This window comes from Primulina tabacum, chromosome 7 (assembly GCF_025594145.1).
Source record: "Primulina tabacum isolate GXHZ01 chromosome 7, ASM2559414v2, whole genome shotgun sequence".
Lineage (NCBI taxonomy): Eukaryota > Viridiplantae > Streptophyta > Magnoliopsida > Lamiales > Gesneriaceae > Primulina > Primulina tabacum.
Genome location: NC_134556.1, coordinates 39,972,849 through 39,985,316, shown reverse-complemented (window position 1 = coordinate 39,985,316; position 12,468 = coordinate 39,972,849). Strand labels below are relative to the sequence as shown.

At 34.7% G+C, this 12,468-nt stretch overlaps 1 protein-coding gene and 1 pseudogene across 6 annotated transcripts; one reads left to right on the top strand and one right to left on the bottom strand.

Moving 5' to 3' along the window:
• Positions 1-1,264: 1,264 nt before the first annotated feature.
• LOC142552025 (uncharacterized protein At4g18490) lies at positions 1,265-7,274 on the top strand. Of its 6 annotated transcripts, none has more exons than XM_075661597.1 (14): positions 1,265-1,416; positions 2,198-2,267; positions 2,703-2,829; positions 3,179-3,361; positions 3,488-4,330; positions 4,490-4,675; positions 4,749-4,880; positions 5,012-5,149; positions 5,397-5,588; positions 5,672-5,840; positions 6,158-6,225; positions 6,304-6,343; positions 6,467-6,646; positions 6,937-7,274. In XM_075661597.1, exons 2-14 carry the CDS (start codon positions 2,204-2,206, stop codon positions 7,060-7,062), a joined length of 2,448 nt encoding a protein of 815 aa, XP_075517712.1. In that variant the 5' UTR covers positions 1,265-1,416; positions 2,198-2,203; the 3' UTR covers positions 7,063-7,274. The 6 variants fall into 6 exon arrangements, with proteins under 6 accessions (XP_075517712.1, XP_075517711.1, XP_075517710.1 ...); XM_075661596.1 differs by having other exon boundaries at positions 1,275-1,416; positions 2,177-2,267; XM_075661595.1 differs by lacking the exon at positions 1,265-1,416 and adding an exon at positions 1,492-1,569 and having other exon boundaries at positions 5,439-5,588.
• Positions 7,275-8,008: 734 nt separating this feature from the next.
• Positions 8,009-10,503, bottom strand: LOC142551011 (uncharacterized; annotated as a pseudogene).
• Positions 10,504-12,468: the final 1,965 nt, after the last annotated feature.

Genomic DNA, 12,468 nt, shown 5'->3' with positions numbered 1-12,468 from the left:
TGAAGCAGAGTTCATTGCAGCAACTGAGGCATGCAAGGAAATGTTATGGATGAAAGGGTTTTTGGAGGAATTAAGTTTTGTGCAAGATCAATACAAGTTGTTTTGTGACAGTCAGAGTGCAATTCATCTTGGAAAGAATCCTTCAATGCATTCAAGATCAAAGCATATTGATGTTCGTTATCATTGGATACGAGATGTATTGGAGAAGAAGTTGTTGAAGCTTGAGAAGATTCACACGGATGAAAATGGATCTGATATGATGACCAAGACGTTGCCGAGATGGAAGTTGGAATACTGTAAAGCTGTTGCAGGTTTGATCGAATTCACAAAATGGGCTTGAGGGGGAGAATTGTTAAGTAATCAAGCCATATTTGAATTCAAAGCACACCATTTTGGAATTCAACAACATAATTAACACATGTGTTGATTAGTCAAAAATAATGAGGTAAGCCATGAGGTTTTATTTTTTTTTTTTTCCCTAAACTTCACCTATAAATACCCATCCATTCTTCATTTCAAAAACACAACAAAACACAAAATTCTCTCATCTACAATCATAAGTGTAGAAGTGAGAAAAATGATTTAGTGTGAGATTTCTTAAGGAGTGTTTATCCTTAGAAGGAATAGGATTAGTGGAGAGAAAGTGAGTGTTAAAATCAGAGTGTTCTGAGTGAAATACTTTGTATTCTCAATTCCTTTGTCTTCTTTGTTATTAATAAAGAAGTGATCTCCTTGAGAGGTTTAAAGTGGACGTAGCCCAATCTTGGGGTGAACCACTATAAATATTGGTGTCCATCTTATTCATTGTTGATATCACTTATGATGTTCCGCTGCGACGTTATCTCGTTTATTTTCCTGATATCCCAACATTGACGACCATAGAGATTTTTTTGGGGTGTTTTAGACTGGACCGGTGAATGATTTTGGATCAAACCGGTTGGTCGTCCTAAAAATACTGAGTTCAATTAGACATTCTTTTAAGAGAAACACTTAATTCACTCTAAATATATAAATTTTTTTTTGTTTTTCGCACGAACTTTATATTTTATACTTGTTTAATTTATTAAAAAAATAATATATTTCTCAAAATTTAGATAATTTAAATATATTAATAGAAAACAAAAAATACTATAAAAAAATAAAAAAAAACAATTATATATTTGGAACACCGAAAAGAAATATAACTTATATATTTGAGACATAAAAAATATATTTTATCGTACAATTTTTCTATCCATCCCTATCCATGGTACGTTGGGCCCAGGGGTACAAGGTTTGAAGTTGGATTCTTTTCGAAATCCCAACATTGCCCCCACTATTTTGTATATATACCGTTTGTCTCCATCAATTTCGGGGGCCATTTCGTTCAGTAGCTTCCACTCGATCGCTCCACAGCAGTGACAAATCCAAACCAAGGTATCTTTCTTAATCAACAATTCTTACCTTTGGGCTGCAAATTGAAGTTTATCAACTGTAGAAATACTACCGATTTTCAATAAATTTGAAATGATGTTTCGATATATCACTTGTATCATATGTTTACGACTTTTTGTCAGAACACCTGATTATGTATATTTACTGTTTTTTGTTTTTAAATTTTTTTATTATTATTTCAAATTGTTCCTGAGATTTTCTGCGAACTGAAATGTTCTTGCTATTCCTCGTGTGAGCTTCATTTTCCTCTTATGCCGATTAGGTTGATTTACACTTTGGTTTCCTGTCATTAATGCATCATGTGGTGTCGTGAGTTGATTGTAAGTTATTAGACGATTGCCTTACAGATTTTCTATAATGTCAGATGCTTGATCTTTAATCTTTGTATGCCCGATCTGTTCTTAAAATCTTGACTGGACTTTGTGAGAAAAGTTATAACCACGTCTAAATTTTTTTGAAATATTGCTTCATCACCGCCATATCCAGCTGTTTTTTTGGATAAAATGTTCTATAGCAATTTGTTTGCTTGAAATGAATAGGATGATGATGCAAATGGTGATACGCACAATCGTGTAATCAAGAATGTTATCTACTTGCCATTATTTTTTTTGACATACTACACGTGCTCTGGTCTTTAGTCTGCTGTCCTAATCCACTGGTTCGTGTGATAGATCAGTGCGGCTCTTTCAGTATGAAAATATTTTAGATATAATTTTGTATACTGAATGTGCTCTGCTTGCAGTAACAATACTTCAATCTGCAGATCAAGATGGCAGAATGTCAAAAGAATGCTTCTTCGTCCGTGAATTTTAAGGAGAAAAATTTGCTGCTAGGTATCTTCTATAAATGTAGTTATTTTGATAAATATGCACCATGGCTTCGATGACATAGACATGTTCATGAGTTAGAGATTAATTGGTATCTTGGTGGTATTATCAGTCTAATTTCTTAGCGTGACTCAACAAACTAAGGGTCTGAAATATCTGTTGTCTTTCAAAGGCTTATTCAGTATTCAGTACCATTAGAGTGAGATGGATGGGCCAGAAAGCTAATGAAATCTACCGTGTCTTTATCGGAAAAATGATTTGAAGGAGTTTTGTAGGTCGAGTCTAAAATTATTCTAAAATGCCAAATTTTGGTGTCCGTAATATATTAATGCCAGAGGTATGTATACTAAATTCTTCTAGAATTTGTGCTCTGCAATTTCACTTGGAAAATTTTCATAGTCTCTGACTGGTATGAAGTTTTTTCTATTATCCTCATTTTAGATCTGGACATCGGAAAGGACTTCCTCAGTTCTTGGAAGTCAATGTCAGTGGCAGAGGAGGATGTAATGGATTTCGACTTTACACCAATTTCAAAGGGCAAGGAAAAGATATTTAGTTTTGATAAAGTGTAAGATTGTTTAGCAGTCATCTGTATTTAAATTTAGACCATTGATTTGGAAGTTAGTTTGGAATATTTGTGAAAGTCAATATATATTTGTGGCATGGATTCTTAGTCTTTGGCCTGTTTGATTGGTGTTCCAGCTTTATGGTTCGGGTCTAAAGTTGCTGGGACTGTCTTAATCTTTGTAATCCTTCATGTTATGATTCTACAAATTCTGGAAGTCTTCCGAGTTTCTGCTCGGGGCAATCTTATTGCACTTTGTGGTCAACAATTTGTAATAGGAGAAATTGTGCTGTTCCAGGGTAGTGAATTCTAGTATATTGATCCATAACAAGTCTTGCTGTTGAAATTTCAGTGATGTGGATTTTAATCTGCATGGTGATTTTGGCAAGATATCATCTTTCAACATGGACGATCTAGATATCTCTTCCCCACCTGGAAAAGATCCAAAATTCAAGGAAAAGTTGGAAGTAGTTTCATCCAGTGGAGATGTTAAAGGGAAATCAGATCGTTTTACCTTTGCATTTGATTTCAATGAGTAAGACTACCAACGGAGTCTCGTTAAATGTTCTTTAGTCTACAAATATAGTTGCATGCTTCATTTTGTTGAGGTCTTCTATATTTCACAATTCCTTACCAGAGCACTTCCATTCCCTTGATTTAGGCTGGAAAGTTTCAATTTCGAACCAAACCTAGAAAAAGGTCCAAATGCTCGGGAAAACAAAGATAATTTTGAAAATTCTCCTAATGAAAGTGGGTGTCAAGACAAGGGAGATACTTCAAACATGAATATTTTTGAAAACACAAGTACCTTAGATGAGGAGCCCAAAAAGCCATCAGTGCCTGGAACTGCAATTGGTTTTGACGTGGATTGTCAAGTTGATACCGCAGATTCTGAACTTTCCGGGAAAAATTGCCCTTCTTTATTGGCAACTGGTTATTCTGGTATCTCAAACCTTTCAATTACCACCGAGGAAGGTGCACCTTGTAGAGCTAATACCTCTTCCGAGCCAGCAATTGCAACCAGGAGCCAACCAAAAATTAGTCAAACTGAAAAGTTGATTTCTCCTGACCGAATTGCTCTTGAAGCTTGTGCTGGAAAGAATGCCATCCCAGATCTGTCATCCAACACTCTCTCAAATAACGGTCCAAGTTTTGGAATTTCAACAGATTTGCTAGACAAAGTTGGGTTGACATGCTCAATTGGAGAACAAGATGCCAATGTGCCATCAATATCTACTTCAAGCTTTATGGAATGCCTGACGTCAGAAAGCATGTACCAGCCTCAGAGAGCTGCAATCTCAGAGAAGAAAAATGGTGAAAAGATTCAAGAGGGGATTGAGATTCATGTGAAAGGAAGTAAGAAAAGTACTGAAATTGGTCAAGTTGTTTCACTTGTTGAAAAGTCTTGCTTGACTAGTGTTATTCCTGGGCAATTTTCTAACATACAAACAAGCAATGAGGATCAGACAACCACTTCAGTGATCCAGAAGTTGGTCTCAGTCAGGTGAGGATTAGAATGGCCTCCTGCATCGCTCCAGTCAAACGAATAGAATTCAAATTGTGAAACATCTTTTACAAAATCTACTTATATTTTGGCAACCGTACTTACACTCTATAGAATCCTGAAATGTCTTCATATATGGCATGATGTATGATTATGCAGTCAAGCAGTTGATAATCCAATTTCAGAGAAAGAAATAAGACCACATGAGGCATGCTCGATGTCTTTACTTCAGACGGTTAAAGCTGAATGTAATGTGCAGAAGACATCATCAACTAAAACAAGGGTTTCCTTGTTAAGTTGTAAGAAAATGGGCTTAACTCAATCTAGTCTTATTGATGGAACAAGGTCAGCTTTATTAAAATTAAAATTATTTTGTTGAAGTGTTTCACCACACTTGAAGATGCCTTATATGCAACAGGGATTTGGATAGTATTTCAAGTGACAGAAAACTAGCTTTGCCTTCCTTGGAACATTTAAAAACTTCAAGGAGGGAACTTGCCCTTCCCCAAACACGGAGTCAGGAAAGCTATAAGGGGCCAAAGATTAGCATGTGAGATTTAACCCATTATTCAATTTTATATCTTCATTTTGGTGATGAACAGAATAATAATGGAGACTACCGATCTTAAGAGTTCATGCTTTTGAATCTAACAAGGATAATTTCCATATAACTTGATGCAGAGAAGGGCCTCATGCTGTTGGGGTAAATCATGAGAGGAAAATAAAAACTTCTTCAACTACCCATGATACAGAAGCAGTAAAATTAAAATCCTTTCTTAGGCAAAGAGAAGAGAGCATGAGAGGTCTGGATACTCTCAGGTCTGGTACTCATCCTTGCATTAATTTTTCAATGACTTGCTAATTATGTCTAATTAAATGGAAATTTGTCCAAGAGCACATAATTCTTTGAAGCAGATGCTTAAATCAAACTCAAACAGTCTCTCCCAATTCCAACTTGGCTTATGTAGAACAAGATTTTCTACCTTCTCACGCATTAACAAAATATTTTCGATATATGTTGAACATTGTGTAAAGAACACTAATCTAATGTTTTCTTTTACCGAAGATCTATTGCTACTTTCCCAAGTTTAACTATGGAGATCAGCAGAAAAAGTTCACAAAACAATGCAAATACAACTTTATCTTCAGAGATTGCATCTCTCCCTGCCATCAAAGACAATCCTGCAAAAGAAGATAAGATTTTAGCAGTTGAAGGTGGTCTGAGGAATTCGGATCTCCATGGACAGAAAACCTCCAGGCAAGCCCAAAGTTAATCGTCATGCATTGCTTTGGTTTATTTTGAGAATTATATTCATTAAGCACTTGTCTTTCGGCTTGCAGTTTAAACCTTGATTCTTCAGAGTCCTCCATTCTGAAAGGTGCCAATACCTTAGCAAAGAGTGGGAAAACCTATGATGTATCAAGGAAAATGGCAGCCACTATTGCCCATTTTGCTGACACACCGAAGCGAACGCTTGGTACTTTGTCACTGAAGCGGAAGACCATGGAGGTAATCAGTTTTCTTTTCCTGCATAAAAAATGTTCACTCTTACCATTTTACTCAAGACTGATTGTTATGATATCATTGGTGCTTGAGTTGTCATGAAAGATATCTCATATACATGGATCAAAATGAATACATGTATTCTAACTTGTGCTTGAGGTGGTCTGAGGAACTGGATCTAGAAATAGACTGTAGCCATAAAATATCCAGCTTGTCCTAGAATTGAGATCTTCAAGAGGAAGTGGTGGATTCAAAAGGATCAGCTTACAACTATTTCCTTTTTTAATTGTTTCTGATGTTTTCATCGTCTGTATTTCCACTAGGAATGTAAAACTGTTTTCAGTATGGCAAGTCCACCTAAACGGCTCTCCCCTTCATCAAAAGAAAGGAGGTTTGTATTGTTCCGTTGATAACATGAGAATTTATTGAATTTCTCTTTATGGTTTATCATCATTTTTCCTATTTACAGAAATTTTGCGGAAACATCTGAATTGGTTCCTGACAAACAGGTGATTTTACTTGGGAGTTTTATGTGTGATTGGCTTGATGGCAGCAAAAGAGATTACAATAAAAAAAAATTAAATGTGTTTCCATTGTTTATACAATGCGTAACATGATTTTTCTTTTGATAGGTATCCAACCATGATATCAAGGAAGGGGATCATTGTATTGAAAGTTCATCAGCAAATTCTCAAATCTCTACATGGGATACTTCCCACAAGGTGAACTTCAAAGGACTAGAGACGAGTTTCTCAATGGAGAATGATACCAACATTAGACAAGCTGAAGCTTATAGCAAGGAACTTGATAATGTAAGAATTATTTAATTTTAATGCCTTATTACTTTCAAAGCTGTTACAATTAGTCAACCATTTCACTCTATTTTAATCCTACATTTTCTTTTGCTCAAACGCTTAAAGATCCTTTTGCCTCACTGAAAAAATTTCAGTTAATCACCAGTAAGGTCCACTTTACTACGGTTTGATTTGTTAGAGAACAATATATTTCCCAGAATGAGATTTTGATATTGTAAATTTATCATCTTTACTAAAGTTCAGGACACTATGGATCACATGACATGGGGTGTTTTATTTGGGTACAGATTTGCAACACGCTGAGAAAGAAACATGAGGAAGCAAAAGAAATATTGGTTCGGTCTATTGTGAATAGCAATAAGCTGCTGCTGCTGCTCAACCATCCTCTTCGTAACAAGAAGATATCCTTTTAAGTGTTCACTGGTTAATTTTTTTTTTCTTTAAAATTTTCCATTTAGAATGATTGCACAATGTGTAGACCTACAGAAAACATCCAAGCAATTCAGAAATTCTGGACAGGTTTACATGGTTCAAAATTGTGCATGAAATCATCACCAGAATAGTACGTAGAGAATGACTAAATTGAACAGAAATTATGTTGATGAAGTTGAATTTTGTTTTGTTAGTTATTACAGTTAGAAAATATTTTCATTAGTGACGTAAGAATTTAAAATATTTTAAACCTAACATATTAAAGGTTAAATTAAATTAAACTAACTTATGCGATTTAAACTTAACATATTTTATCTCGTTAATTGCGACGATTTTAAATTCCGTCATTAAAATAGCGATTGAAATGTTCCTTTCAGAGATTATAAAAAAATAAGTGGGAAGCAAAAGTAAAAAGTGTGAAAAAATAGTAGGTCATATGTTCTTAAATGTTTAAAATTTTAATAACATTTTTTTAAATCTAAATTTGGATTTGAACAGCATCAACAATGTATTTATATAATTATCATTGCATTTTAAATAATTTGTATCAAAATTAATTTATCTTGTTATAATATGAATTGTTTAAAAATTTATATAAGATTAATAAAAATAAATCACAAATGAATGTTTTTTTTACAAATGCACAAAATATGAAAAAAAAAATGGAAATGAAAATTATGAAAAAAACAAAAAAATATTTTTAAAAAATAATTGTTTGTAATAAAATATTATTGGAATTATTCGAAATTCTTAAAAAAATAATATATAAAGAAAATTTAAAATTTTTAAAAATTTAAAAATACTTATAAAAATTAGGACAAAATTGGAATATTATAAATTTTTCAAGGATTAAAATATCAAATTATAATTTTAAATTTATTTTTAAAAAAAAAAACAGAAACAAAAAAACATCACAATCATCTGCTAGAACCCTGAAAGTGCTTCTTCCCGACAATTTTTTATGAGCAACGCAGCTGAGACCCGCTGCGGATATATATGAACACAATTTTATCACAGAACTATACAAGCTCGATAACAATGAACATTCTTTAGTCCTTGATTGATTTGTGTAGTATTGCCTAGGCAATGATTCAAAAGCTTCTTAATAATTCTGGGACCCCATTAATTTCTTTGCACATCTAAAGTGCATCCAAAAATCACACTTTGAGCAAAGAAAAGCCATAGCATCTACGAATCCCTCGATAGTTTTCTTGCAATACCCACACCTTTGGCTTCCGAGCTCGAGCATTCGGATAAAAGTAACTGGATGAGATGGGTGGCAGGAAACCGTGATGGAATTCCCAAACTTGACTTTTGAGAGAGATCCGACTGAAGGAATGCAGTTGATATGAAAAAAAATATCGCATCTTTCACAACCATAGTGCCAGAACTTTGTGTTTATATTTTCCTCGCAAAATTCACAGAAAGTGTAGTTATAGTTGGCGATACAAGTAGTAATCAAATTAAGAGGATGTGGATCGAATCTGTGGTTGACCTGTATTGGTAGCAAAGCACAACGCTCATGGATGGTGAAACCACAATCGATACATCGATACAAATCGCTCCAATATTGTTGAAAGGTTTGAATATCAGATCCAGAACAACAATTCCTGACTCTAAACCAGCTCGCATCAGAAGTTAAATGTAGAACATGCTGCTTGTGTGACACATGTTTGACAATGTTTGGTGCGGAACAACATGCAATATGATAACTTGGAAGAGGTTCATCAACGTGGAAAGTTTTTTGGTAATGAAACCCGTTGCCCAGAAGATGGCATGTGCTACAGTTGAACAAGGAACACAAGGTTTCTTTACTCCACGTGTTAAGCTCTAGTACTTGATTAAGGCCAAACTTGATTCTCGGAGGAAGACACGCACATGATTGATGTAGATGAAAATGGCAACTGCCAGATTCAAGAGATAGAGTGCATGAAAAGAATGGAGGATAAATGGGCTGTATGCATGCATTGCAGAGTGTTATAATTAGTTCTTGTGGTTCCTGATCATTACTGCTACTACCACTATTCTCAATTTCTTTATGAAGAATCAAAGGGTGATCGTGAAGTTTATGCTCAAACACCAAATTCCCATCTCCATCATCAAACTCCATTCCCTGTAATCTTTGTATCATCCCACTCCTAAATGCATTAGGATCGTCGCCTGGAAGATCCACAACCTGCAGTTCCGTCTCTGCAAAGAAAACAAACTCGCTAGCTACTTATGTGTATTACAGAAATTAAGCTGAGTACTACGTATGCTACTTATTTGTTTGATTTATTACTACAGATTTTCATTCTGTATAAAAAAATCAATCTCGATCTAGGAGACGATCAATTAAAATAGAGGTAGTTTGTAGAAAAATGTTGTTTTTTTTCCTAATTTTCTTTGAATGCTTTTGTAAGAATCAAGTAGAAGTATATCAAGTAAAGGGTGAAAACAACTTATTTCTATCCAAGAACAATAACAAAAATGGACCCTGATTAAACATTCCTGATATATATGTGGGGTTTTTCTGAAAAACAAATCGTGAATTGAACTGGTATTAACAAAAGAGTGCATTTTTCTTTACAATTAATTCGAAATGTTTGGAATTGTAATTACCTGTCCCAAGATCCTCCATGTCTTTGATTGCACAATTCAGATGAACGAATCCACTACACTTTCCACATGAATATGCCCCTGACCCGGACATTTTGTCCGAACAAATTAGACATTTATTCCCCCACTCGTTTTGATATCTATCACAACACGCGTAAGTGAGTATGAGATAATGACTATGTTCTTTTACACTTCACAATTCTTGGCAGTAAAGCACAATCCACGTGAATAAAAAAACCACATTTGTGACACGCAAAAAAATCGCCTTTTTGTTCTTGTGCGCTCGCATCGCAGACTGCCGAAATTTTCTTGCCAACCGCAACCAGTGGATGCAAGGGGTGGCTTTTGTGCTTGCTTTTGATCTGCAATGGTATAGCACACATGGGATGGAAACTAGGACTCCCGGTCCCTGGCCGTGAGGAAATGTAATTGTAGGTGAAATTCTCACGCAGCTGACGGCATCTTTTGCAGTAACTATGATCATTGAGCAGCTTCTCTCGGAGACGAAAACCGTAAGCAGGGAGCCAAGGATGGATCAATGTTTCAGTAAGAAGAAGCGCACATGGTTGGTGAAGTAAATACTTGCAGCCTGTGTGGCTACAACGGTAAAAAGAACTCAATAAGATCGGTATATTACAAATGTTACAGAAATCATTGCGATCAATCTCGTCCTCCACATTTTTCTCTTCGTTGAAAATCAATGGATGCTCATGGCTAAAATGTTTGAACTCCATATCTATGTATACATACTATCATGACTATGTAAAAAATCCGTATTATATAGACATAATAGGACGAAACACTTTCATCTTAGTAAACAATAGAGAATACTACACACACAAGGCAAGTAAAGAATAAAATTTTTTACTTTATATTTTTTTTCATCTTAGTAAACAATAGAGAATACTACACACACAACTAAACAAATGAAGCTTCCGTGAATGAGTTTTATATTCCCAAACAACTAAACAAGTTATTGGGTTGAATTAATAATGTTTCCTTCTTGGGCCTTATTTGAAGTATGGACCAATTACTTCAAGTCCAATAAGCTTTGTGCTGAATTATTCCAACTTTGGCAAACACAAGCCCAACATTATTTAAAAATGAAAAGGGACATTAAATTCAGGTTTAATACGTCATGGGATAACGATGATTGTTTGTTGGGTCAGTGGAAATTTACTCAGCACACTAGTTTAGGCGTGGAAGCTCACCAGAAAAAGTAAGTTGACTTTTATATACCTTACCTGTTGTACTTTCAACCCCATTCGCTTTCTGCCTTCTTTTTAGCCACAAATATCAGACCACATTTTTTTGTCTGTTCTCAAATCTCCATCACAAGAGACTCCCAAGTCTTGATTCGGTTGCGGCGGCTCATGGGCTTCAGACGGCGGCTGCTGTTTTTTCTGCTTCTTGTCTTCCTGCTGGCGTCCTCGTCCACCGGTGTTCCGGCCTCGAGTAAGCCTCGAAAACTTAAGTCATCTGTCTATCATGAGTTAAACTGCATTTCTTATGGCTGATTTGACATTTGAAATTGTAAGTTTTTTTTAAAAAAAGAATAAGAGCAGTTTTGTTGATGATGTTTGACAGGGAGCTTGAAATCATTGAAGCATGGGGTTTTAGTACCTAGAAATTTCCAATATCAGGTATGTACGTAGGCTTTATTTCAATCTAAATCAATGGGCGCTGACCTAAAATATTAATATTTTTTATATGGGTTTTGTTTTGTTTTTTGTTTTTTAGGATTGATTTAATGCTACATTTACTGTGTTGGTGACGTACCAATGAATTACATCTGTACCATCTATTAATTTATATTGTTATTTCTTGAAACCTTATTTATAGGCTTGGATTAAAGATTTTGGAAATTCTCGTGGATTCTTGAAAATGGAAGGTTTATTAGAAAGAAGAATGAATGTGGAGCTTGCAGACTATCCCGAGACAGGAGCTAACAACGATCATGATCCAAAGCCTCCCGGAAGGGTATAATCGTCTTTTTGTGCGCCGATTTCGAGTAACAAGATGATTGATGTTTTCTGGTACTAATCGTGTTTCACGTCTTGATATACCGTTTGTGTTTGTGATATGATGATGTAAGTTTTTGTGCTTAATTTAGTTTGTACCATTTATGTTGTTACCACAAGATCTTTTGATGTAATGGCACCACGGGTCAAGTCTCCAATTCGAGATCTTATGAACCACGAACTCGCGGAAAAAAAAAATAAAAATTTATGATGTTATACATGAATGTTTTACGTTGGGTTTGAATGAATCGAATCGAGTTTAATATGACGAAATGTTGAATGTTCGAATTCGGTTCAAATTAAAAATGGTGTTTGTTTCAAAAGAATAGAATATATTAGCAAATTATTCAAACTATTGTTAAAAATAAGTACTCAATACTTCAGATTTTTTATTAATATATAATTATATTCTAATAATAAAATGTTAATGGTCGCTATCAGTTCGTCAATTATTGAACAAAGTAATTTAAGTTCAAGTTCGGTTGGAAAAAAGTTCAAACATGTTCGAGTTCGGGTCGAAAAACTAATAAATCAGGTTAGTTCATTAATATTTCCACGCTCATAACTCAATATTTTGGTCTCTAATTTTATGAGAAAAGATATGATTTATTCGAAACAGTTTAGAAAGTTCGCTGTTAAAATTTTAAAATAAGTGTGTGATTGGATCCGATTCTTTATTGTCGGAAATCGGGTAAATTCTCGGTTTAGTCCCAAATCTTAAGTGTGTTTCCCGATTTAGTCCTAATTCATTTTTTCGACCCAATTTAG

Bases quoted from the DNA above. Each gene is read 5' to 3' on its own strand.
- LOC142552025 (XM_075661593.1), top strand. From the start codon at position 1,507: ATGATGTTTCGATATATCACTTGTATCATATGTTTACGACTTTTTGTC. The intron at 1,570-2,197 runs GTATATTTACTG...TTCAATCTGCAG, and splicing joins TTGTCAGAACACCTGATTAT to ATCAAGATGGCAGAATGTCA. The intron at 6,647-6,936 runs GTAAGAATTATT...ATTTGGGTACAG, and splicing joins ATAGCAAGGAACTTGATAAT to ATTTGCAACACGCTGAGAAA.